General features: G+C 36.7%; 3 protein-coding genes across 4 annotated transcripts in view; 1 reads left to right on the forward strand and 2 right to left on the reverse strand.

Moving 5' to 3' along the window:
* LOC123872079 overlaps positions 1–16,645 on the reverse strand; it is a 34,227-nt gene extending 17,582 nt beyond the window's left edge. The window contains exons 1-12 of the mRNA XM_045916209.1: positions 16,517–16,645; positions 15,892–16,043; positions 15,255–15,311; positions 14,733–14,817; positions 4,700–4,804; positions 2,996–3,266; positions 2,649–2,862; positions 2,191–2,234; positions 1,454–1,601; positions 1,107–1,185; positions 936–1,039; positions 325–511 (exon numbers count right to left, since the gene is read on the reverse strand). Of these exons, the coding sequence (XP_045772165.1) occupies positions 325–511; positions 936–1,039; positions 1,107–1,185; positions 1,454–1,601; positions 2,191–2,234; positions 2,649–2,862; positions 2,996–3,266; positions 4,700–4,804; positions 14,733–14,817; positions 15,255–15,311; positions 15,892–15,947 (1,350 nt within the window). The 5' untranslated portion in view covers positions 15,948–16,043; positions 16,517–16,645. The remainder of the gene's footprint in view (positions 1–324; positions 512–935; positions 1,040–1,106; positions 1,186–1,453; positions 1,602–2,190; positions 2,235–2,648; positions 2,863–2,995; positions 3,267–4,699; positions 4,805–14,732; positions 14,818–15,254; positions 15,312–15,891; positions 16,044–16,516) is intronic.
* On the reverse strand, positions 16,500–22,734 carry LOC123872080. The gene is made up of 6 exons (XM_045916210.1): positions 22,731–22,734; positions 21,934–22,185; positions 21,589–21,758; positions 20,776–21,258; positions 20,519–20,687; positions 16,500–16,621 (listed from the first exon to the last, which is right to left on the reverse strand). Exons 1-6 carry the CDS (start codon positions 22,732–22,734, stop codon positions 16,500–16,502), a joined length of 1,200 nt encoding a protein of 399 aa, XP_045772166.1.
* A 109-nt stretch (positions 22,735–22,843) lies between these two features.
* On the forward strand, positions 22,844–27,090 carry LOC123871800 (zinc carboxypeptidase-like). 2 transcript variants are annotated; one of them, XM_045915754.1, is made up of 8 exons: positions 22,844–23,045; positions 23,198–23,427; positions 23,920–24,025; positions 24,213–24,421; positions 24,605–24,762; positions 25,264–25,383; positions 25,984–26,122; positions 26,930–27,090. In XM_045915754.1, exons 1-8 carry the CDS (start codon positions 22,954–22,956, stop codon positions 27,037–27,039), a joined length of 1,164 nt encoding a protein of 387 aa, XP_045771710.1. In that variant the 5' UTR covers positions 22,844–22,953; the 3' UTR covers positions 27,040–27,090. The 2 variants fall into 2 exon arrangements, with proteins under 2 accessions (XP_045771710.1, XP_045771711.1); XM_045915755.1 differs by lacking the exon at positions 22,844–23,045 and adding an exon at positions 23,049–23,103.
* The last annotated feature ends 125 nt before the right edge of the window (positions 27,091–27,215 follow it).

A 27,215-nucleotide genomic window follows, 5' to 3' on the forward strand; every position in this document is an offset into this window, starting at 1 on the left:
CTTTTAATAAACCTGAAGGTAACTTTGATTTTCTGGGATAAAAAGTAGCCTATTTTCATTTCCGGCATTCGAGCTATCTCTGTACCTACCAAGCGTCAAAATCGTTTAAACTGATGAGCATTTGATTACCCCGTGGAACTTTTGGATTTTCCAGAATAAAAAATTGCCGGAAAAATAGCCCATCCCCGAAATGTATCTACTTAAGTAAACTCAGTGCCACATCAAAATTGGTTAAGCAGATGGGAAATGAAACGGCAACAGACAGACACACGTCAGCATTTATACAGATAAACATACTTTTTTTTAAACAAAAAAATAACCAACCTGAGGCTGGAAGGTTTTGGCAATGGCATCAGGGTATGAAACAAAAGCGAGTCCAGTTCCTCCCGAGCCCACCACATCAGTAACATTTCGGCCCAGCACGTGCGCCAGGTTCCCGAGGATACCGAAGATAGTGAAGCCTGACAGTAGACTCGTGAACGTGTCTAGAGTGGTGACTATCATTGCGTCCCTGTGAGAGAAAACGTAGGAATTACTAGTTTTCAAAGTGAAGTATACAAATCCCTGCAAGAGAGGTAGGTACGAGTACGTGTATAATATTATGGTCTTTACGTTATGTTATCAAGGAGTCGTCCATCGGTTGATACGATGACTATACTTTTAATGACTTTATTTTGTACGTGATAATGATACGACGAGGATAAACAGTATTTTTTTTTTACTTATTTTGACTTTGTTATTTACTTTATTCTAATTACTTGTTGCTACTAATTGCAGTTAAGTGAAAGTATTTCAACGGTAGAAAGGAGACTACCTTGAATTTATGTTACCAAGTTACTTTTGTAACGAATTTTGTTCATTGAATTTGTTTAATTAATTACGTTATTGTGTTTTATTTTGTTTGTGTGGTGACGTATTTTTATAAGATTACTCACCTATAAACATTTTGCCTGAAGCCGTTGTATGAGGAAAACATAATGATGGGTCCCGTACATACAGACAACGAGAAGAAAACCTGAGTCACAGCTGCGTACCACACCTGGAATCAAGGTCTAGCTACAGAAAAGAGATTATGTCAAAAAAATATTGTAAATTCTCCAACTTACGTCAAGTTCTATTAATTTGTTCCATTGCGGTGTTATGAAGAACAGAATACCATTTCCGGCGCCGGGTAAAATGACCGTGCTAAAAATATTTTTTAAAGTTAAAATTTTATCTAACTAAAAATTATAATTTACAAACGAAATATCCTCAAGGTAACCGGGGAATTTTCCACAGTTGATAATCTACACATATTATAGGCATATGAAAAGACTTGTCTATAGGTATTAATAAGTAGAGACTTAAAATATTAAGTTTAGAAATCCATTTTCTTAACGGTTTGTTAATAAAGCTACCTTTATGATGAGTATTTAATTAAGTTCTCATAAAACAGACTTTATCGTCTACTAACCTGATGAGCAATATGATCATCACAACATACGGGAACAGAGCGAGGAAGTAAGAAGCTTTCCCCGAACTCTTAACACCTCTTGAGACAATGACGAAAATAACGAACCACGACGCTAACAGACAGAGTGTCAGATACCATAAAGGTAATCCTGGAAAAAAACAAAAGCAATGAAAAGATTACATTCAATAATAATTAGTAATATATTTACGTCAAATAGATAGATATAATAATCTGTTGAACAATAATAATAATTAAAAGGTCAAGTCATCAATTGTAAACTGGTTGTTAAATGCGAGACAGTGTGAGGTAGGTAGGTAGGTATTTCAGTTCTCAGACTTCAGAAAAAACAGGTCAAGTGCGAGTTGGACTCGCCCACGAAGGGTTCCGGTCCATTGTACAAAAATAACAATTTTAACATTTTTTTGCGATTTAAGCGCACGGTTTCCGGATTTTTCTATTTCGTATAATCTTATAATCTATTGTAGAAATTTTCATTCGGTTTTCACCAAATAAAAGGCTAGGTAGGTACTTCTTTGAGAACGTAAAGTGATAATTTTTAAGTGGTATTTTTTTAAAATGTAATTGGCAAAAAAGTAGCCATCTAATACTTGATGTATTCTGTGTACCTAAGCTTTAAGAGTCATATGAAAACAAAAGAAATAATAAGAATTCGCGACACTATTGTTATCACGAATAGTTCTATCTTCTAAAACTAACTCGAAATAATATATTCTTACCAAGTCCTCCTTCAATTCCATCAGGTTGTTGAAGAACCGTTTTACTAGAAGAAATTCAAATATTTAAATACCTACACACATAAATATTATATAAATACATATAAATATTATTATACGTCAGGTCAATAAAATATTTATCGTTACATTTCTGAAACTTGAGTTTATCTGTTTACCTACTAAGTACCTATCTATAGTACGCAACAGGACGAGATGGCAATAGGGGTGGGTGCGCCCCGCACACCCGCACCCGTGGCAGATTAGCGCGGGTGACGGGCGGGTGTGCGGGGCGTCGCCCTGCCTCGCACCCCGATTGCCATCTCGACTTGTCGTGTACTAGATACCTCTTTCGAAAAACTAAATGCATCTAAAAATGGTTTTAGATACTTTATAATTTTATTCATACAGAGTTATAAAATTACCTTCGACCAAGAAGTGAATACTAAATTATGGTTTCTTACACAAAATACAGGTCGGCACTGCTACGCGAATCATTAGTTAAGACGACATTTTCAGTCTGTCCTGATGGCACGCAGTGGAGCCAGTCCGGCTCACAGACAGCCCACGGCAACGGCGACTGGAAACTCATTGCGAGGTAGTAAAGGCACAGGCCGATGATGGATACGTAGTAAGAAAGAATGTAAGTGCAAGCTAAAGACTGCGCGTATCCTATACCTGAAAAAATAAAACGATTTTTTTAATCCTTGTTGATGTTGAAATCATGCTAATAGGTGATAATGATTTACAGACAGATTAACAGTTCCATTTTTTAAATAGCTAGATTATTTATTTATTATTAGAGTTGTACCTTTCATTGCTGGAGCTAACGCCCATACTTTTACAGTGTTTCTGGAACTGAACTGACCCAATACGCCTTCAATGTAGTACATTGGCTTTCCGATAAGAATAAGTACTATTATGTACGGAATAAGGAAGGCGCCACCGCCGTTTTGGTAGGCAACGAAGGGGAATCGCCACACGTTTCCCAAACCCACCGATGTGGCAATACAAGACATGAGGAACTCAATTTGATTTCCCCACATAGCTCTTTCGGGTTCCCCATCCTCAGGATTGGCACTCTGAAAGTTAAAGCACCATCAGAGATAGGTATGTGCAGAATCATGCTTGAAATATAAGTCTGAGAGCCGGTCTAATGCTGAATACCAATTGGTTGGTAAGTAATAATATAATATTCTGCCTTATCCGAGTATGGAAATCTAGACCTTCCAATTAATCAGGAGTGGGTGTTTTAAAGTAAAATAAATAAGTAATTAATTTTTAAGTACGTCCGTATTTATTTACCTAAAACGATGACAGCAATCCTTGTACTACTGACCCGTTTGTGGGTGTAAGACAAAATATCACAATCGGTCCGTAAAAAAACAAGCACCTATCAAATCAAGGTTGAAATATAAATTGAATTTCTTTGTAAACCTTTAACCTCGCTACGCTCGGGCACTAACTTGCGCCGTGTTTTGGACTACCTAAGTCACATATACCTATCGTAACAAGGAAGCAAAATTTTGCTATCACGCTTTATTTTATATGTGAACTTTGGATTTTCTTCTTAAGATTTTTGGACAAAATTTTAAATTTCTTTTTTTAAAATTAAAATAAACACAAACGAGCAGGCGGGTCACTTGATGTTAAGTGATTACCGCCGCCCATGAACATTTGCAGTGCCAGAGGAACCGCAAATGCATTACCGGCCTTTCAGGAGTTTTTTGGTCCACCTTGGTCGGTAATCAAGATTACAGCATGGGGTCAGCAATCTAATGAGAATACCGCAGAAGGGAGTTGGTTCCACAGTTTGCATGTGCGCGGAAAAAAGAATCTGGCACAACGGGCGGTCGAAGTGCACCAGGCACCCAGGTGGTGAGGGTGAAATTTTTGCGGTGGCGTGCGGTGCGGTTGTAGAAAAAGGAGGTTGGAATGCGGTCAAACAACTCTTCAGAGCTTTCCCCATTATAAAGGCGATAGAACGCGCAAAGAGAGCTTACGTCTCTGCGGTGCTCCAGGCTTTCCAACGAGCCGGTTAGTTTGGGATCGCCCACAAGTCAACATCCCGCCTTTGGATCGGTTCAAATGGAAGAAGTTGGTACTGGGGTGCCCTGACCCATAGGTGAGAACAGTATCTACTCTGTCCATAATATGTGGGTGGATTTGCGCTTTACAGAGAAAGAGCCTTTGCTCGGGCGCGAAGTACCGATTTGCTCTGTTGAACACCCCAAGTGTTTAGGAGGCTAACGAGGATAGTGAGGATTGTGAGGATTATTATAATTATATAATGCTTATGATTTTGTAGTTCTTGTAAAATGACCTTGGGTGTAGGTGCATTTTATCAACGTATTGTGCTCCGACGCGGCGTATAGGTACGTATGGTTATGATAAATTATGCTGTAATTTATACTTCAAAACAAGGTTCTTTTGAAATGTAAATTACAAATTCAATGTACGACTGTCATGTATGTAATACACATAATAGGTAGGTATTGTAAGTATTATACCTTACCTTTATAGTCTCCACGCCGGCCTTTTCATTTCCAATTGCAGCACTTAGTGATGACGGCGGCTCCGACGGATCAAACGCATTGTTTACTTTACCGCTTTTTTCCTTCTGTGGAAAATAACAAAACACTGAGATATATGCAACAACACTAACATAATTCTAAGTAGTCCAGGGAAAACCGGTAATCCCGTTTGGAAAAATTCCCGGATCGGATGGAGACTGACATTTTGTGTCAAGGATTAGAAAAGGATAAGAAGGGGGAGATGGCAATCAAAGCGCGCCGCTGACATCTGTAGCGAAACGAAGGTCGAATAGGTGAAGCTGAAAAGAGACTACAAAGGGAGTTTTCTAGCGTAGCTCATTTAAATAATCAACTGTGACAGACGGGCAGTCGAACGGAGAGAGTCGTACCAGAAGAGTTCCATTTTTACAAGTTTGGTACGGAACCCTAAAAACCAATCTAGAAGCCCCGCTATAAAATAAGTCGAATTTTATTGATATAACGAAGTAATATATAAGTCTATGGTCGAATTTACATTTATTTAGTATCTACTATCTACTACTTATACTTACTTACTTTCTTTTTATATAGTTATGGGCCGTTCCACGATTCAACGGTTTAGTATACGATAAGGTATTTTGAATAAGAGTTTTGAATTTGAAGTGGAAATTATTATCTGCATACGGCCCTAACAGCTTCTATATGACTATGACTATGACTATGACTATGCGATTGCCCACCGCGACAAAAAGACCGCAATACGGCAATACAGTCGCGATTCGTCTCTGGCACTTTGATTCTGTATCGCCAGTACTATTACGTATTCTGAGGTATCGGTACTTCCTATTTCGATTTAGAATCGCGTTCAAAATATTATGCACGGCTGTATTGGTACAAAAGGCCGCCACCCGTGGGCATGTCCCGATGCCACGTGACAATGTTACAACACGTGGATTATCTGACCGATAAACGTTTATTGCGGCAGATATCTATACTTTGTCATTATGGTTTGAGAATTAGCACTTGATAAGTAGGTAAGTATTATAAATAGTTATTGATTGGCAATAAAAGTTTAATAACTCAAAGAGAAAGTTTCTTAAGTTATTCTTAAGTTCTTTCTAAAAGTTTAATAACTCAAAAGCACTTGTAAAAGTTTATTTGAATAAAATCTATTCTAGAAAAGATTGATAGCTCTATCTTTCGTTGTTTCGTTTCGTTTCGACCCAAAAAGAGGGGTGTTATAAGTTTAACGTGTGTATTTGTGTGTATGTGTCTGTGTATCTGTGTATCTGTCTCTGGCATCGCAGCTCCTAAACTAATGAACCGATTTTAATTTAGTTTTTTTTTGTTTGAAAGGTGCCTTGATCGCGAAAGTGTTCTTAGCTATAATCCAAGAAAATCGGTGCAGCCGTTTGAAAGTTATCAGCTCTTTTCTAGTTACCTTCACTTGTCGGGGGTGTTATAAATTTTGAATTTACACTTGTTCTTCGTTTTAATATTATAATTAAACGTAGAGGGTTTTTTTTTACTGTAAGTATAGTACTTCTGCCCACAAGTGATATAAAACTGTAATAAGTACCTTAATGGGTTCCTTTCTATCACTCGATCTATCTTATCTTCCTAAGTATCTACCTATAGGTTCCTTTCGAACTTTTCTTTACTTATAATAAAACTGTAACTGAACAATTTATATACATGTAATGTAATGGCTTTAAAAAAACAATTCTCTGCCAGAGCAGCCGTGTTTTTAATTTTTTAAATGACTTAGGTACTACTTAAGTATGGCTTTTTCTATTATCTAATGCAATAAAACTTCTCTTTAATTTTCAAGTGTTTCTATTTGTTGACATTAACTGATAAGCAGTTGTTCAGCAAATAAATAGTCACGTACATAGGTCACGTATTACAAAATAGTAATGGTCCAAGTGATTAATAAGCGCACCATAAATACTAATATATGAGCAAAAGTTAGAAGTAAGTATATAGGGAGTAATAAATAATTAGAACGCTAGCTTATACTAAGCGTTATTAGGTATTATCCTACCTTAATACAATCCAATAACGATAACCATTTGCCTTATACACGCAGTTTTAGTATATTTCAAACCCTCAATGTATAGCGTTCAAAACTTGGGGTTAATGGACGCGGCATGACCCCACGGCACCTATCTACGCAACGTCCGTTGACCTCTAACGTTAGTCAGGTATTTTATTTGCATACATTTATCTTATCAGTAATCATCAGCAGCGTTCTAATAGCATCCTTTATATAGTAATTATAGGTACATAGTATTATGTGAAGCAATGTAATCTGGGACAATGTCTAAGCAATACAAGGTTGTTCTCTTCGCGATACTTATAAGAGACATAAGTTTTTTAGTTTTATCCTTCTCTTATTTTAGAAATTACAGGGGGGGGGGCACATTTTACCACTTTGGAAGTGTTTATCACCAAAGTGGTAAAATAAAAGAATTAGAAACCTCAATATCATTTTTGAAGACCTATCCATAGATACCCTACACGTATGGGTTTGATGAAAAAAAATTTACGTTTCAGTTCTAAGTATAGGGAACCCCCAAAATTTATTGGTTTTTTTTTTCTATTTTTGTGTGCGGTTTACAGAATACATATACTTAACAAGTTTCAACAGTATAGTTCTTATAGTTTCGGAAAAAAGTGGCTGTGACATACGGACGGACAGACAGACAGACGGATATGACGAATCCATAGGGGTTCCGTTTTTGCCATTTCACTACGGAACCCTAAAAACAATTTAATTTGATTAAAAACTAGATACCTGGTTAGTTATTTGTTGGTAACTGGCCTGTATGTATTAAGCCATTATCCTAGATTGCTTGCCAATTAATATTGGCCGGACTTTATTTACATAGTTTTAAGTTTTGTTATCATAGATATAAGCTGGTAATATAATTAGTACCTACCTACTGAAAAATTTAGGTGACGGTTTATCTTTGATTAAATATCTAGGTATAAAAGATTTCATCTGACCTTGTTTAGATTCCGATAAATAGGTATTAATTGTAGAATGTTTGTACTTTATAGTTAGTGGATACTAGATTTGTTTACGATGCTTTTAAAGATACAAGTATTTAGGTACACAATAAACAAAGTCATAATGAAATTCATATTAAATATATTATGTTGTATTAGCCAGCGACTCCATCCGCATGGATTTAGGTTTTACACACACAACACACACACACACACACACATACACACACACACACACACACACACACACACACACACACACACACACACACACACACACACACACACACACACTCACACTCACACTCACACTCACACTCACACTCACACACACTCACACACACACGCACACGCACGCACGCACGCACGCACGCACACATTAAAATTTTCGCCTTTTTAATATTAGTGTGATTATCGCTACTAGGTAGATGCATTGTGTAACTTTTTTAAAGAAGAACAGGGTAAACACTTATCAGATAGATGATACGAATGAAAAAGCTGATTCTCAGGTTCCATTTCTAAAATTTTTATTGTAAGTAGTGGGTCTTGATGCATGTATGAAGTATATCATATTAAGAATAAATAGTGGAAGGTAATACCTTTAAATAAGTGTCCACTACATCAACGATACTACTTCCAGAAGTTATTACGTACTTAGCTCAGATAAGTATTGTACCTAAGTCACCTTCACCTGCCGATCTCGTACCTACGGTCTACCTTACTAGGTAAGCTAAATTCTGCAAGTTTTTATTACAATGAGAATGACTATGACAGCCGACTGAAAGTTGTTTTATAGTGGATGCTTAGTCTTTGGATAATCTTTTTATTGCTTCAATGATAATACATATTAATCATAATAATTAAGTTCATAGTATAATAATATTATGATGATTAGATACCCATATACGTATGTTATAGACTAAGAGCCAACGAGGGCCAGACCTTAGTTAAAGCTGAAAAGTTCTCTGCGTATTGTCCCCAACACAGGAAAGAACGATCAGCGACTATGAAGTTTGGATTAAATGGTTGATTTTTGAGATAACAGGTAAAGAAGGTAAAAATGTGAGGTCAAAGTGTAATTGCCTTATAGGGAAGTACCTATCCTATAGGTTTTGATTTCCTTGACCTCGGTCTTGACAGACCGAGAAATCCTATAACTTATAAGGCTCCCTTTTCTTCTCTGGAGATACGGAACCCTAAAAAGACAAATGCCAAACAAGTACTTAAGTACCTACTATAGATAAAAATATGTCCACTCATATAGATTGTCTATCTACAAGTAAATAGTACCTGCCTATGTTTAGTTAAAGGAGCGGTTGTCCGGTTGTTTCCTGTTTGCTGTCTATATAGCTGGCTCTGTAGTCTGTACTATAAGTGCTATAAGCGCGAAAACCTTACGAAACATTGCTTTACGCGTTGGTCCAAGAGCCCGTGAAGACCAGACCAAAATATGTCGTAATATAAAAACTGTTTTTTTTTCTCCGCAAACACTACAGAACATTTTGGTGTACTATGAATCCTGAGTCGCGAAGGCTTTGACAGACATAATCATAGTAAAGGTGTATAAAATTACTGCACTATTATAGTGCAGCATGATATTTGATGATTTGTAATAAAGTATTAAGTATTAGAAATCACTTCATCTCTTGCCTGAGACTTTTTTTGGTAGAAAATCTCCACTAGACACCTCTAGGTTTAATCTATTATAAGGGCGTGACTATATTATTACCCGCGTCATAGTCACCAACTATAACATGTTTCCCAAGTAGCCAGAAAGTTTTGAAAGTTTTAACACCTTGCCAGACGTCATATGGTAGAAAGTCGGGTACAAATAAAGGGTATCAGGCAATATTATGTTACTTTGTTAAGTATGCGTTGTACCAAGTCTGGTAAGCGAAGGATACCAGTGAAATTGTTATCTTATATGTAGAATAGCTCGCTTTTATGATTTTCGGGACTTTCGATCATTGTTATTTCTAGAGGTCAAAAGCCAGCTGACTTCCAGCCATGTCTGGCAGGGCGTTAGAAGTTAGAACCTTCAAAACTGTCTAACCTGCTTGGAAAACACCTTTGAATAATAACCCAAGTACTTAACGTATAAGATTCTGTTTTCATACTTTGATGTAAATGCCATTAAGTAGGTACTTACGTATAATTTAATAAACTTTAAAACGGTAGACACCTTTAGATTTTCCTTCAAACAAAATATCTGGCAACGGATGACGTGATTACCTGTTATAGTTCCCCATAGAATAAAGTACATACCTATTTATCTAAAAAATTAGGCTTTATACTTTGAAGTTTTTTGTAGAAATTTTATCTACGTAACTACCTTTACCACCTGATATCTAGTAAAGCTATAGTGACTCTGGGTTAATAGTCAAATGTTCTTACCTCTAATAGTATAACTACGCAAAAAAAAAAAATTGCCTTTATAAGTACTATGAGTAGGTCTGGCATTCCCAGGTTCTTACCTCTACTATGAATCCGCCTTCACGAAGCAAAAGCATATCGGTGGAAGCAATCGTTCAAAAAACGAACGCTTTACGAAACTGCCGCGTTTATTGGAGACATTAATTAATATAATAATATGTAATACACCAAAACAACAACTAAGTAACGAATTATATTTTAAGAGATACCTATTGTAATATGTAGTTTGTTTGTTTATTTGTGCGCACATCACCCAAAGCCACTTCACGGATTGACATCAAACTTACGCGATAAAAAACACACATACAAAAGCATTTGAATTCGCACTTCCACTAAAAAAACAATGTACCGACATACTGTACGCAGAGAATATTGCCCTTTTATTTGTAATTTCAGCAGCCTTAAAGCCTTATTTTCTTCGAAGATTGATAAATACAATTTGTTTTGGATTGCTATGTTCCAGTTTATTTTATACATAAAGCATTAAAAGGCTAGTAAAATTAAAAACAAATGGCAAAAGACTTGTATAGTCTTACCATTTTGGGTTCGCTATGCTGAACTTAATTTTTAACTAATAACTTTACTATTAATCATACAGTGACCGCGACGCTAGCAAGCCACTGTCAACTAGAATGAACCAATACCGCTCCTTTCAATGATTTTTATATTTATTTCCTATCAGTCTCACTTTAGTTCCCGTCGTAGGTAATCTATACCAAAATCTTATAACACTTTTTGTACAAGATAATGAAGTACACTGGTCTTTTAAATTAGCGTCTACAAAAGTAGTCATATTAAATTACTAATTATATTTACACGCTTTGGTTTTTCCGATTCCAAAGCCACATTAAAGTCATGGACATATTCTGTAACTTTGCAGAGGATATGAAATGTTCCTACAGTTCGAGGTTTAATTTAAAAGCTATACAGATTTTTTTATAAAAAACTTTAGTATAAAATCTGTATAGTTTATCTTGCGCGCGTTACCTATTGTACATTGATGGTACAATATCAGAAACCTTTCCGCAAGTCCAAACAACAACTGTACAATGTTTGGAATCGGATAAATTGCATAAGGGACAATCAATCAAAAAAACAAAGATTCGTTTTTCAAATTATCGAGTTTACAGTATTATGAATTTTAGTACTTACCAAAAAAGTTTCAACTTGGTTTTACCAATTATTGCCCATGACTGAACGTGATATTGTCCATTACTGAACAAAGTAAATTATAATACAACCGCGATATAAATGTAAATCCATGACTGTGAATACAACCCATTTTGGAATTTTATTGACGCACATTATCTTTGGCACTTGGATCTATTCAGTGAATGTGACTGACAGACACATCATGCAGGACATGACACTGATGCACGACGTACATTAACGGCAGACAATGAATTTACGCGAAAAGGTGCTTTTACATATTATATAGGTATCTACCACGTATCTACCTATGAATAGTACTAATATTACCGGTTCCACATACTTACCATCTACACAACGATTCTTTACATAGCAGTTAGATGTATGAAATATTTCTTTTCCGAGCTTGAACATCGCAATAAAAGGTGCCCACGCACTTGAACTGAACTGCAGCTGAACTGCGCGTCGCGTCAGCGCCCCGCACGATATTCTCTCTAGCCGCGACGCGCGGCAGTGACGTACGCGTTCAGTTCAAGTGCGTGGGCACCTTAAACCGTGAACTAAAAACCCAATGAAGGAAAGAGATGTTTCTGAAAAGCGAGTTGGCGGGTTGATGGTACTAATATTATAACGCCAAAATTATTATTTCTCATGACCCAATAAATGGTACGCGTTTCCTTGAGATCATTGATTGATATCAGTATGATATCAGCTAAAGTTCAAACAAAAAAACAAATGTTAAATAATAAGTGATTATGAAGAATCTATGTCTAAGTATTTAAGTCTATACAGGACGTAGATAAATTATTATAAACTCAGAGATAATTACTATGTATTATATTTTTTTCTAGTAACTAGGTACTTATAACTATTTAATCTAATTAAATGATCTATAGTTTAAAATCGATGTTATTTTAGATAATGGATAATAGTTGTACTTAGTACCTATACCTACCTTCCTACTGAATGATATTATTTATTGGTACCTATTCAAATGTAGGCACTTATCCTTGGTATAGAAAAAGCAGGTAATTGTTTATCCTTACGTTTCCTAAAGTTTTCAAAAAAAAAACAGACTTCAATAACCCTCAAACACTTAGAATTAAAAAGTTCAAACTCAAAAACTAAAAATTGGACCGATGACCTGAAGAAGGTAGCGGGGACCGGGTGGATGAGGAAGGCGGAGGACCGTGTTTGGTGGCGCGCTCTTGGAAAGGCCTATGTCCAGCAGTGGACGCTTACAGGCTGATGGAATGGAATGGAAAATACCTTAAGTATATATAAGACTGGGTATTTTTCTATGTCTTTCATTGTTTTGTTCCGAGGTTCTTTAATTTAATAGTTTTTGAAGCTGGTGCCATTTAGCCGCACGAACTGTTTTCCCCTTTATATTTTTTGTGACTATACTTGCGCATAAGATTACTTGGCTGCTGAGAAAATGCAGCGACTCGTTATGAATGCTAATGCCAATGCACTGTGATTTAAGCATGGATAATTTCAAGTGCCACTGTTGACAAAAGCTCAATAAAAGTTACCTACTAAAGTAAAACAAAGGATGGTACTATAGTAAAATTTGTATTATTTATGTTTTATGCTATTAAATTACAATACACGTAGATTAAATTAAACGGATCTGATTCAAAAACACGTGCATGTTATACTGTTCACTTTTAAAGAATTACATATAAGTAAAACAAGTGGAATACATGTTTTGTTATTGTTAGCAATCTATGAATTCAGAAAAATCTGAGTTTTAACGAACTCTTAGTTCTAAATCGATATTAATCATATTGAGCTTCTAGCCGTATTCAAGTATGATTAAAATTGCTAAAAAAATAAGTGCGGTTGAGGGCGGAGTCAACGGCATTCCGCTTGCTCTTGTTAATGTGATCACTAGTGGTCCTAACGTCCCCTGAAAACTTTGAAGAAGTAAAGTGTCCACTGCCGCATATGCTTCATGAACTACACGCTGCAAAAAAATGAATTTATTATATACGGTGTTACCAGAACGCAAGCAAATACTTAGCGTTGTTACCTAAACACAATCCAGTGCCAATAACCTTAATAAATAAATTGCCTTATTTCGTAGTTTTAGTGATTTAGTATTTTTCAAACCCGCAATGTATAACGTACAAAATTCAAGTCAACGCCCCACCTACAACACGCCATTGACTCCTAGTGGCTTACTTACGCAACTTTCGTTGACCTCTAGCGTCAGTCAGATGGTTTATTTACAACTAGAGGATGCCCACGGCTTCGCCCGCGTGGAATTCGGTTTCTTTGAAATCCCGTAGGAATTCTTTGATTTTCCGGGATAAAAAGTAGCCTATGTCTTTCCTCGGTATGTATCCCAATTGTTTGCCAAATTTCATTAAAATCGGTTTAGCGGTTGGGCCGTGAAAACGTAGCAGACAGACAGACAGACACACTTTCGCATTATAATATTATAGTATGGATATAATATTGTGAACTTTTTTGTGGTATCTTATCAGTAATCATCAGTACTATCACCTGTCTTTGTTTTTGCTAGCGTTCTAGTTACACACTGTATAGGTAACTAGAGATGCCCGTGACTTCGTCCGCGCGGATTTAAGTTTTTTTAACGAAGGGAATGGGATGCAAATTATGTCTACCAAATAGATGGTGACCGCAATTTATTCCACGTAGAATTAGGTTTATCAAAAATTCCGTGGGAATTCTTTGATTTGAATACTTGAAAAGTAACCTAAGTTTACTTTCCAACTCTATAACCATATCCGTGCCACAATAACGTCGATTTATTGCTCCGATGCGGCGCGGTCCGGGCGTGATAGAGAGGGACAAGCCTTCAAAGTACAAACAAAAAAAAACACTTTCGCATTCAGTAGGATAGAAAGGTTCACTTTAAAGAACTTTTCTTGTGTCTTGTGTGTTAAGTTATGGTTAAGTTGATATAATCTTCGAGTAGAAAAATAAAATGTTGAATCAACCTCCATCACTAGTTTTGAATCCTGGGCATCCGAGGGCCGAAACAACATAACTGTGTAGGTGTTGTCTATTCCCAGATGTCCATCCACCCAGTCTTCCATGCCGCCAGCATAAAGTGCTGGAAATGGAAATTATGATAATTCAGTAAAATCCAAAATTCATACAGACATATTAAAAATGCTGTAATGTTAATACAATGTCGTTAATATATCGAATGTGTTTTGCATTTTGTAAATGTGTTCTAATAATAATAAGATGTAATTGAGATGGATGGGGTTAAATAAAAATAGCAAACATTTTTTGCATATTGAAAGCATACTAAAACATTCCTTCCTGTATTTCGTATCGTTAATAACGGGCATTAAATATCGACTTATAAGGGTATGGGAACTAATAAATAACAATTTGTGTCCTAGACCCTTGTGATTTCAATATGATTATTAGGTAAATAAGTTAGGTAAATTTTGGGCTCACGTAAAAACTCCGACGTTTGCCCAGCGACGTAAGGCCGCCCACTGATGCTGTAAGCGGCTGAAGCGGCTTGTGATGCGCGCTGTCTCTGTAAAATGGCGTAGTAACCACACCGGACCGTAAGTTAATGTAAACAAATAAAAATCGTATACATTATGAGCTTTACCGGTGCCGCAACGCTTTGTACGCTGGTACGTCGGTGCCACAATTTTAAGGTGGATGCGACGGGTCTGCCCGCGAAATTCAAATTTATTTTGGTTTTTCGCAATTTGCGATAACGTAGGCTTATGGCATTTTATTTTACTTGCGCCAATGGCAGTATCACCCTCACAGGTTTGTATAAAAATCTTTACTTGAAAGGGGACAAATTGCGAAAAACCAAATTAAATTTGAATTTCGCGGGCAGACAGTAAGTAGATGTACCTACCTGTTATTTTAATACCGTTATTATATTTTGTGTGATCCAAGTGCAGGACTTTTTAAAAATAAATCGTCTGTTAATACTAGAAAAAAAAAATTACTTACATACACGTGGTCAAAAGCACGCTTTTTCCGTGTGTGCGAATAGGGATACATGACACCCTACAAAATAAAACAATTGAAAATTAGTATCTAACATTATCCATAGGTAAGTTAGTATCGGCTAATTTAAAATCTTGTCTTGCAACAATGCATTGAATTTATTATCAACAACTTTTTAACAACAACAAAAAAAAACCAGCCTAGTGCGAGTCGGGCTCGCGATTATAAGGGTTCCGTTTTTCCTTTTGAGGTACGGAACCCTAAAAAGACTGTCAAGTGCGAACTGGACTTGCGCCCTCAGGGAGTTCTGTGCAATTCCACGTTTTATATAAAGAGACACGGTTTCGGAAAATCCGGGTCACCCTAAACAAACTTTAGCGCTCGCTTTGTACACTGTACGAATTTAACCGCAAACATAAATTTGTCCGGCAGTGATTTCACGCTGGATTTGAACCATTTCAATTCGTTTGTTACTTAACAAAAAAAATTAAATTGACAGTCGAAATGTAGTGCATCCTTTTCATGAAAGAACATTGAGAAATGGATGGCATTAATTTTAGCTTTGTCCATTTATTTGTGCCTATTTAGAGATTTTGTACTACAGAATTTTAGCACCGATGAGGATTTTAAGATTGCTTACAAGGATATCACCCTCCTTGAAAGCGATAAAGGTATACAACGGGGTCCGCTGTTCATGGAGGAAGTGTGTGAGAGCCAGGGTCTCCGCCTCGCTCAGCTGACGAGGGCCCGCATACAGATTGCCGCATGGATGTTCCAGCCGTAGCTCTTCAGCTGTATGTATAAAATATATTAGTGGTCAAATGAAATGAAAATGAAATGAAATTGAAATGAAATGAAATAAAAATGAAATGAAATGAAAATTTATTTATCATGTTGGTGTCTCTACATCTGCGTCGAAATCCTCATTGCTAAGGATCGCGACCCTTTCCCATAAATCACATAATGGTAGGAGTTTTCTTGGAATAATAATGTGCTGGGTTCACGGATCCACATACAACTCGACAGAGAACGAGATTCGACTCTTGGGTCTTAGGGTTTTTACAGTTATGATAACGAAATAGCCAAATTCGGACCTCCAAGTAGGTTACCGACTTAGGTCAACGTGCTTAACTACACGTTATAATAATATGATATGTCAAAATGAAGATGTCAGAAAATAGATTCTACTGAGAAGAGCCGGCAAGAATCAAGAAACTCAGCTCTATTTAAAAAAAAAAAAACAAAATCTCATTTATTGTTTTTACCAGGTATCCATTGATATTCGAAGTTGCGATCGAGGTTGACGCCGTAACACGACTGGATGGTGCACCTGATGCCGAACTCCTCGCACGCTTGACACGACTCGCGCCCTTTACAAGAATCCCATGTCTGACGTAGATTTTTCGACCATTGCCGTCGCTTTTAAAATGCAACGTTAAAAGTTGAAATATGGTAAATAAGTATAAATTAAACTATTTGTTGCCTGCGCCGTCATCTGCACGGTCTAAGGCCCGTGGTACTTAGATTCTAGACTGTAAAGAAGCCAAGATTACCTACTCCTTCGATCAGATTATACCTAATGTACTTCAGCATTAGTTATAAATTAGGTGTATAATGACGATTCATCAACATCATCATCATGATCAACTCATCGCCGGCCCACTACTGAGTATGGGTCTCCTCTCACAACGAGAAGGACTTAAACATAGTCTGCCACGCTGGCCCAGAACGGATTAGCAGACCTTTTGAACAGTATAGACTCTCAGGCATGCAGGTTACCTCATGATTAGATTAAACGATTTTTTCACCTTTAAAGTTAGTGATATTTAATTGCTAAAAACGCACATAACTCCAAAAAGGTCGAACCCCCGTTACAATAGAGTAAAATGAAATGAACTGGTAAAATCTACTAATGAATTAGTTCATCTTTGTTCCATCAAAAATAGGTAGATATATAGTCGCAACCACTAAAAAGAATGTAGGTTGATGTATGTAATCACGATTTAATATTCTAGTTGAAACTGCTTAACAGATTTTATCGCGTGGAATATCTGATAGCTTCACGGAACTGCAATACCTAAAGGCTCAGCCTAACTGGTAGATATAAAATATACATTTTATTTTTAAAAAAGGAACCTAAGTAATCGCAAGGGTTACACTTTTTATTTCCCTTTAATAACTCATTAGGCAAAGTTATTGTTTTAATTCACGCGAAGTGGTAGTGACGTGTTTAGCACCGGATTTTAGTGAATTATAGGGCGCACGTAGTTTTTAATCTTCTATTTAGCTTTCAAAATATATAATATTGTGTCATAATTATTCATAGTTAACTAGAAGTTACTAGTTAGTTAGTTAGTTATTCATTCGTTTTGAGGCTTCTCAAATCTTAAACTAGGTCAACAACTATGTCTGTAACTGTATCCATTACCCAGGAATTAGCATTGTAGGTACAACATTTTAACGTAGGATACCTAGGTACTTACAGTGTGGAAAATAATATTCTTGGCATAATATAAATTACAATATCACTTAAACGAGATATTGTATAATCTTATCGTGACTTTTTATAACGTTTTTAAAACCATTCATTCCTCACGTGCAATAAATTAGTCTCATGCTAATGAAGTTACCTTAAGTATGATAATAATTAATCGTTCAGACAAATTTTCAGCTCTCCACATAAAAATTCGTTTATCTATAGGTACTTATAAAAGGATAAACTGACTGACTGACATATTATGAACGTAACTAAATCGCTGGGTCTAGAAACTTGACTTTTGCATGTAGATTTTCTTTATAACGTAAACCCCTATTAAGAAAAGATTTTCAGAAATTCCACTCTTGCGAAGTTGGGGTGGGTCAGCTATCTACGGGGTATCAGCCAGGTAACCTCCTCGTGTGCCTGAGTGTTGCGAGTCCCTTTTGGGAAGAGCAGCGCTTGGGCCGGTGTACCCTGGTAACATGGTTAACGATTTCTCTTCATGAGATATTGTTGGCCATGGCTAATTGACCTGGCGGGGAGGGGGTGTTGTCCGCGCGTCCCTCTGAGTGTCGCTAGCAGAGGGCGCAGTAGACGCACCCATGGGGCATAGCCCCAGGAGCGGAGGGTGTGGCTGTGTTGGGTGGTTGGTGATGGGGCTTCATCACCTATCCAGTCACTGGCTACCCCACCGGTCTCTCGCCTGTCAAGTTTGGTGACGGGCGAGGGAGATGTTGAGGATAGGGAACGTGGAAAGGCAATTGCCCTTCCCGCGAACCCTAGCCCTCAGGAGGACCTGTGGGTGATGGACACGGGGTGGTCCGTCGTTCACAGTGTGGTCCTCGGGTTGGTTGGCGTGCTGTGGTTCCGGCATGCCTCTAACGGTGTTTGGGGGCGCGTAGTGATCCAGTGGTGGGTCTGCTGCGGCGGACATCCGCTAGCGGAGTAACGAGATGTTGTCGGTCCCTTTATAGAGAAATCGGAGGAGACATATTGTGATAGTAGGCTATATAAGAGAGAAAGAATAGTTCCTTTTAAAAACTGAAATCAAATCTGGAACACGTAGGTATTCGCGTACGCACGGTGATGTCAATTTTATAAGGACTGCTGTGGATAACAATATCTTTAATCTAAGGCTTAGCACCTCAATAGTACAGCATTATATTTAATATCATTTAGCGGTCTTCTAGAAAAGACAGCGATAGTAACTACCTAATTCGTTTGTCAGAATGATTGATGTTTTAAAAGTTATCGCAATACATTATAACGATTGACAGAAAAATAGGATATTAAGTTCTTATGTTATTAATAAAATTAATAGAATTAGCATAAAAATGATAAGCATAGAAAAATAAGTAACTAGGTAGGTAGGTAAGTATCTGATCACGTCACTTTCTAATACAAAGGCAAGGATCTGTTTAGATATTTGTACATAGTGGTAATAAGGAAAATACATATTTGTTAAAAAGCTAACGACACTTAATTTGACAAAATTATACATTTTCTTTCTTTGTATTTTTATAATGCGTACTTTTTATGTAAGTACTTTTATATTATTTCTTAATTGTGTTTCGTTCAATGGATTGGAACCTAACTGACCAACCTGACCAAACTGTTTCTTGATACGCTTAAATTGTAAATACATTAAGTAAAATGTTATTGTATAAGTAAAATGTTTTTTACCCGACTGCGGCAAAGCTAAAAGGAAGGGTTATGATTTTAGCAGTCTATGTAGGTATGTATGTAGGTATATATGTATGTATGTTTGTGTATATGTATCTATGTACATATGTTTGTATCCAGATTCTGTGTGTTCCACCGTAGCGCCTAAACTACTGGGCCCATTTTGATGAATGAGGTGTGAATCGATTCGTCGTAAAGGTGCGGATGACATAGGCTAATTTTATACGAAAAAAATTGACTTAACGGATGTAACATGAAAAATGTGGGAGATCTCCAAAATTTTTTTTACTATTGTATCGAACGGGATGTCAAATGAAAGATGAGAAAATTCTGAGTTCATAAATATAAATGTACTACAACATTACCTAAAATATACCAAGCGACAGAAAAACAATTTTACTAATTTCAGCGTTTATTAAGACGATCGCAGTCGGGTTTTAATTTTCACGCAGTCGGGTTGTAGTTTTCAACTTTATCTTGTTGTATGATGACGATGACTCAATAAAAAGATACTTACCTACATAAAGAAAAGATTACACCGGTAAATGATTACATTCTTTGTATTATTTATTCAATATGATAATTATATTTGCCGATTTTAATCATTTTTAATCTATGGAATAACTAGTTTATGCCCGTGACTTCGTCCGCGTCTACATAAATTTCAAAAGCTTGCTTTTCCCCTTTAGGGATTGAATTTTTAAAAACTTTTTCTTAGCGAATGTCTACATCATAATAATTATCTGCATTCCAAATTTCAGACCGATCAGTTCATTAGTTTGAGCTGTGCGTTGACAGATCAGTCAGTCAGTCAATCAGCTTTTCTTTTTTTTATATATACAGATAATACTCGTAAGTACTTACATTTGGAAAAGTCATAGAGTAATCATATCCATCAGGATTAAACACAGGAATAATCCAGAATCGAAATTTACTGAGTAAATCTGAGTGTGCCTCAGTACGTTCAATTAATTGGTACAAAACATACATCGCCGCTGTAACTGCATGATGATCTCTACCCTGGATCCCTGTAATAAATGCGCAAATATTTCTTCACCTTTTTACATCGAAATTCAACTGAATTTCATTTTCCCTTATGCTTTACCTGCGACAATCATTACAGTTTTCTTAGCGGAAATGATTTGGCCGCTACTTAGGTCATCGACAATCATCATATATATTGGATTCTCCATTACTGTGAAATTTCCTTTAGTTATGTCCAACCATTGTGCTACCGGGCTTGCTCCAGCCCATTGTTTTAACTGTGCTACTATCTGTTAGTAAAAATAAAAACATTTGTACAAAGATTTTAGTTATCCACAATAAATTAAGTGTAGATTTGCATAGTGATCCAAATAATACCTCGTGTAAAGTGAGCGGAGAACTAAAGGACAGTTGTCTTAATTTCAAGACGGTACAAACTGAATTCCTTTTATTGTGATCATTTTCTATTGCTTTAGATATTTTAGTTTTAAGAACGGTTGTGCTGCTTTTTTCACCTGTAAGGCTAACTGAAATATTTACAGTGTCACCATATTCATTATCTTCATAATTGATAATAGATTGTTCGATACTTGAGGCTTTTTTAGATTCATCTAACTCATTAGCTTTTTTTGTTGCATTAAAACCCTTATCTAAATTATTGTCATCATGATTTTGATTATGAAAGTCATAGTTATCTTTAGAACTTTGTTGCCATTTATTTGTAGTCCTCTCATTATTGTCATCATTGTAAAACAAATCATTGTAAGATATATCTGACTCATTATCAATGTTTTGAATGGATTGCACTGTATTTTCAAAATTTAGCTTTCTAAATTGTTGCTCATTAAATTTCACATCATCCTTTAACGAAGTTCGCGTTAAGTCTATTGAAGTTAAAGTACTACGCGAAACAGACACTTTATTGGATGGCAAAAAGATTACAAGCTCAGATGTTCTTATCGGAACTAAATCTAGAAGAGAAGTTCGAGTGGGCCGTACTGTTGTCTTGTGCAACATCTGAAATATTAATACAGTTGACTATTAATACCTACTTCTTTCTTATTTGAGTTTAAAATGCATGTTTATTATATTAGAACATACCTACCTAGTTGGCTGAAATTGTAAACTGCACCGTAGCAGCGTAATCTTTAAAAGTATTTACCTACGTATCAAATACAAAGTAATACTTACAAATTTATCAATGGCACGTGGTGTAAGCGCGCTCATTGTATTACGTCGTGTAAACAGTACAGGTGCTATCGGAGCATACTGCCTGGTCATCGACGTCTGAGATTGAGTACTTGGCAGAGGATTAAATGCATGCTGTGAATTTCGGTCGTGGCCGTATTTTATTTCAGCCCCTATAAAACGTAATTGAGAAAAATGTTAAATGACATTTAACTAGAAATTGGTATTTAACAAATGCTACAAAAGTAATTCTAAGACAATTTGCGCATTTTATCTGTTAACGTTTCAGCATACTATGTGGATCTAAACATCTATTGTAAAATTTTATCTTTGGTTTTATATACCTACCATATGATGGTACAGAAGTATGAATAATTGGTTTTACTGGTGCAAGAACTATATTGCCATCAATCCGCGTCACTCCTGCAGTTGTCGGGGGCACAAAACGTGTGTATTCTTTAAACATGTCGAAAGGCGAGTCTTTCGTTGGAATTAAAGCACCTCTAATTATGATCTTCTCTTGTGCCTTTGTAATGGGTTGAATATTGACAGCTGCTATCTGATGTGTTTCCGATGTGGGTATGATATCGTCTTCTAAAACTTTAACAATAAATTCCGTTTTCGTGTCTGGATTGGCACGCCAGCGTGTGTACTCTGTGTTTGCGCGTTTTTTTCGAAATACTGCAAAGTCGTCAAAGTGTACATACACATAACAATTATTTCGAAGATGTTTAAAAAGTATGAGATACCTACATATAGGTACCTAAAATTTGCATTTACGAGTAAATGATATTCTTACATGATAAAGTACAAACGTTGCACAAGTCATGTTCAGTGTTATTGCCTCTCGTGCTAAATACTAATCGTATAATACCTGATAATATCAAAAATATACTAAAATTCATGATAATAAAATGCAGATATCCATCATATTTTGACAGTAGGTACATGCTGTTGAAATGACAATATATCTGATAGAAAAAATTACAATATCATCATCGATAAAAGCAAAGGTTTGAAATAAGTTGCCTACTTAAATATCTTAGTGCTGAAGTGAAAATGGGTTGAAAAGCTGTAGCTGCACGAGGACTCCTTCAGTCCCATATAAATTAAGTCTTACTGACTGGATTAGCACATTTACCTACCCATGGCCTTTAAATAATTCTATGGATATGAGGCCAGCGCGGTAGATAGAGGTGGACATGAGATGAATAACATAGATAATTTGTTCTAGTTTATAGTTCTGCGACATTCTTTAAACTCATTTTCAAGACATTTTATGACCAGGATGACATTTTTCAAAACAATTATTTTTTACAATAATTCTTTGATCTTTTATGCTTTTTGATCTGATATTTGGTTTTCAATATGCTTTTACAATTAAAAGTATATGCCATAGCTATATTGTACTTACTTGGGGTTTTATTTATGATTTTGTTCCCACCAAGAAACTATGAACAGTAAAAGATATTTTACCTACCTATGATGCCTACTTTTAAATAATATTATTATCATAATGTAACAAATAATAATATCATTGATCATTGCCTTAATGGTAATCGTGGTGCTTAATACGATACTTTATATATTTATCATATTTTTTTATCTTCAGATCTGGCACCAAAATGCGAAGGGTAAGAAGTACAGGCAAAAATATAAAATATACAGAATACTTTGATTATGATACTATGTTAGGGATGGTAGAGCTTATGGGAGCCGATGACTCTGAAATGGTCAACGTAATCCATTTGACCCCGAGGACTGCAAGAAATAACAGCATTGTAGCACTAGAGCTCCACAGTGACATTCGTAGCAAGAAACCAGGGATACTTGTAATTGGCAGTAAAGTGTTAACACCTTTACCATTTTTTTGGTTTTAGAGGAAATAAAATATGATACGTCTACTTAGTCGAGCTGTGAATATCAATTTTCAAGTAGCACAGTATAATGGGTTGCGAAGCTGGACTGGCAATGGCTGAACTGAATAAAAAAACCGATGGCGTTGGATGGCCAAGTGCAGCTTTGGCGGATCCCTCTAGTTGAAAGATGACATCAAACGAATCGATTTTCGATTTTTGAAATCCCGTGGGAACTTTTTGATTTTCCGGGACTAAAAGTAGCCCTGGGTGCCCTTTTGCGGAATGCAAGTTATCTCTGTACCGAATTTCGTCAAAATCGGCTAAACAGATAGACCGTGAAAAGGCCGCTATCTGTCTGTCTGTTAGCTTTTTACAAATTATAGACTGGAACACGAAAGTGAGTTTCGCATTTATAATCCTATTATACTAGAATGGAAGTATGGAATATTTTTAACCAAAACTTTGAACATTTTAGCTCTTAATGGAATGATATGGGCCGGACCTAATGCAATTATTGAATTAGCTGAAAAACTCCTGTATGATACAAACTATCAAACACCATTTTTTAATGACTATGATTGGTAAGATTTGGATGTAGGTACCTACTTAGCTACTTTAATAAATATTTATTTATTAAAGTAGCTAAGTTTATTACGGTCATTGTACTAGTCACATTTAACTTGGCTATACCTACGTATCTGATATTTTTGTTTGAGATAAATAAAACAGCTTTTATAAAAAATTGAACAGCAATTGAAACCTCCACAGGTATCTTATTCCGCTAGCGAATCCAGACGCCTTGAATTTCACCACGCGCCTTCGTCATCTCAAAACAATAGACGCAACGGAATGGTCGCGTAACACCACAGCCAGGACCCACACGAAACCCGCAATGTGGTACAAGAATTTTGATACCGAACCTGATAAAGCATGCTTCGGGGTAAACATCAATCGAAACTTCGCTTACCATTGGCAAGGTGAGCGTAGAGGAAACTCTCGAAAATGTCTTGAATTTCATTAAAATTGTTTTGGTTAAGTATCATTTTGATGAAACTTCTAAGAGTGCAACGAATAAAAAGCTTTCACTGTATCGTTGCATTGTAGCCATGTAATATTTAAATGATGGCACTCATTGGAAATGGTTGCTCATTTACTTTCAGACGATGTCCGCAAAACACCAGATTTGTGTTCGCAGTACTATCCTGGACCTAAACCTTTCTCCACATCCGAGGCGAGGGCGATACGTGAATATGTGCACAAGCTTGCAGACATAGTTCATTTGGCTATACACTTGCATGCTAGCTTTATACCAAAAAAGGTTAATAGATTAAGGTCATGAAGGTAGATAGATTTTGACACACCACGGCCGTGCGCCGCATGAATCCAGCGGCTCCTTGCGACTCGTTTGACGTAGTCTTCTAACACAGTTCTTTTCGGTGCGAGGTCGCCATTCTAGCACCTTGAGACTCCAACGTGTATCAGTTTTTCGAACCATATGCCCTGCCCATTGCCACTTCAGTTCCCAACCCGTTGAGCATGCCAGTTACTTTGGGTTCTCCTACGGATCTCCTCATTTCTGATTTGATCACGTAGAGAAACTTCAAGCATAGCTCTCTCTGTCGACCGCTGAATGACTCTGAGCTTTCTTATGAGAACCATAGTTAGCGACCATGTCTCGGATCCCATGTCATCACTGTCATTCTTCAAGAAACGGCCACACAGAAATTGGAGTACACTGGTATAATTAGCGAAATATTCGTTTTAACTCGTCCGTAATTTGCAATCAGCATCAATGATATTACGATTATTATGTAAACAGGAATTAATCTTGTACCCGTGGCGCTACACTTCACGTCATCCGAGCAATTATCGTACTTTACAAGATATAGGAGAGTACGCCGCGCGACAAGCACGACTGCCTGATGGAAGACTTTACGAGGTAATTGCACTTGTCTTATCGAGTAGACTAAACAAAGAGTCACTGCCGGAAAACATGGTCCATTTTTAAGGTTTCATACTGAAAAGTAAAAATGTTACACCTCGGAATCTCAGTATCTTCTGGATTGTAGTCAAAATTAATTTCCTTAATAATTTTTAACCCAAAAAGAGGGGTGTTATAAGTTTGACGTGTGTATGTGTATCTGTCTGTGGCATCGTAGCTGAGTAAATAAGCAAAGTAATGAACCGGTTTTTTTTTGGTTTTTTTTTTGTTTGAAATGTGGCTTGATTGAGAGAATTCTAAGCTATAATCCAAGAAAATCGGTTCAGCCGTTTGAAAGTTTTTTCTAGTTACTGTAACCTTTACTTGTCGGGAGTGTTATAAATTTTTAATTTATACTTGTACTTATAATATAGAATTAACATTCATATTACATGGGTAATAAAATTACCAATCCGCACTTGGCCAGTGTGGTGGATTATCAATCCTTCTTATTCTGAGAGGAGACACATTCTCAGTATGGTATTCTGAGGTATGGCCCCGGTGATGGGTTGAATAATAATGATGGTGATGATAATAATACATATTATTTTGTGTTAGGTTCAACAAGGCAGTAGCAATGGCCGCGTTGCAGGTTCTCTGAGCGACTATATTGCTGGAGTCGTCGGCACCGAACTGGTCTATCTCGTCAAGCCGTACCATGAAGTGTTTCCCAACTACACTGATACCTCTGTTTTAGGTATTGTTCATTAACTATATTTGGAATAAAAAATTCGCCCCTATCAGTATGTTACTAACCGACTAGCAAAGAATGTTGCTGGCTCAAATAAAATAGGTTACGAGTTTTCTACGAGAGGAGAATCGTAGGCGGGCCGGTCCCCGGCGTAGGTATCGTAGCCCGTTCGCGCAACAATCTTCGTTTAGTCCCATGCTACGCCGTAGCATAAACTATTTAAAATATGCTACGAGTCTTCTACTAATCTAGGGTACAATTCCCGGCGTAGCGCGTAGCTTAAACCGTAGCAGTGCACGTACCATGCCGTAGCACTTCTGGTGCTTCTGGTACACGACAGGTCGAGATTGCAATGGGGGTGGGGACACCCAGCCCACCCGCACAGCCTCCGCGCCAATCCGGTGTGGGATTGCGCAAGTGACGAGCGAACGTGCGCGGCGGCGTCTCTCCGCCTCATACCCCGATTTCCATCTCGAACTGTCTGTCACGTACTTATAGATCAGCGTCAAAATTAATAATAATATAATAAAAGCAATGTCTCTATTCCAAATAAGTCAATTTTTTAGACTTAATGCTTTGGTGTTAAGTTTTATTTTAGAATAAATATTTTTCAACTCATTAAAAAAAAATATTCATGTTTTTCTATGGCTCATCTTAAAAATATGGCCCAAATGAATACCTATATTATAACTGAGAAAATGTATTATTGGACGCGTGAAGAATATCAATACCGTGAGGAAACATCGTATAACGTGGTAAATAGCTACTCAAGTACCATTGTTTGATTCATAACAGGATTTATTCTTGTTTCAGAGGCGTACGTAAAGAAGTCGATATCTGCAATTTTAGGCTTGGTCCGCGGCTGGCGAAGCAGTACAAAGCAGAACACACTTTCGTTCTTCGGTAGAGACGTAGAGTTTTGACTACGCACCTTTTTTCTTTTAATTAAAATATTATAATTTATTCGAATAATTGTTTGTATTTTTTTGTATGAAGATGTCAGAATATCACGTCGTACATCCATACACATTTTTATATTCCAAATAACGGCAGATTTATGCCACCGGTTACTAAACGGTCAATTTTATAAGTATCCCTA

The sequence above is a fragment of the Maniola jurtina genome, chromosome 14 (assembly GCF_905333055.1).
Source record: "Maniola jurtina chromosome 14, ilManJurt1.1, whole genome shotgun sequence".
Lineage (NCBI taxonomy): Eukaryota > Metazoa > Arthropoda > Insecta > Lepidoptera > Nymphalidae > Maniola > Maniola jurtina.

Excerpts from the sequence above, each read along its gene's own strand:
- LOC123872080 (XM_045916210.1), bottom strand. Across the intron at positions 21,259-21,588 it reads CACGTGCCATTGATAAATTT|GATGATGTGAAATTTAATGA; the intron begins GTAAGTATTACT and ends ACTTCGTTAAAG. Across the intron at positions 16,622-20,518 it reads AACTGTAATGATTGTCGCAG|GGCGCGAGTCGTGTCAAGCG; the intron begins GTAAAGCATAAG and ends ATTCTTGTAAAG.
- LOC123871800 (XM_045915754.1), top strand. The coding sequence starts at position 22,954 with ATGCTTTTACAATTAAAAGTATATGCCATAGCTATATTGTACTTACTT. Across the intron at positions 23,428-23,919 it reads AGGGATACTTGTAATTGGCA|CTCTTAATGGAATGATATGG; the intron begins GTAAAGTGTTAA and ends TGAACATTTTAG. Across the intron at positions 24,026-24,212 it reads TTTTTTAATGACTATGATTG|GTATCTTATTCCGCTAGCGA; the intron begins GTAAGATTTGGA and ends AAACCTCCACAG.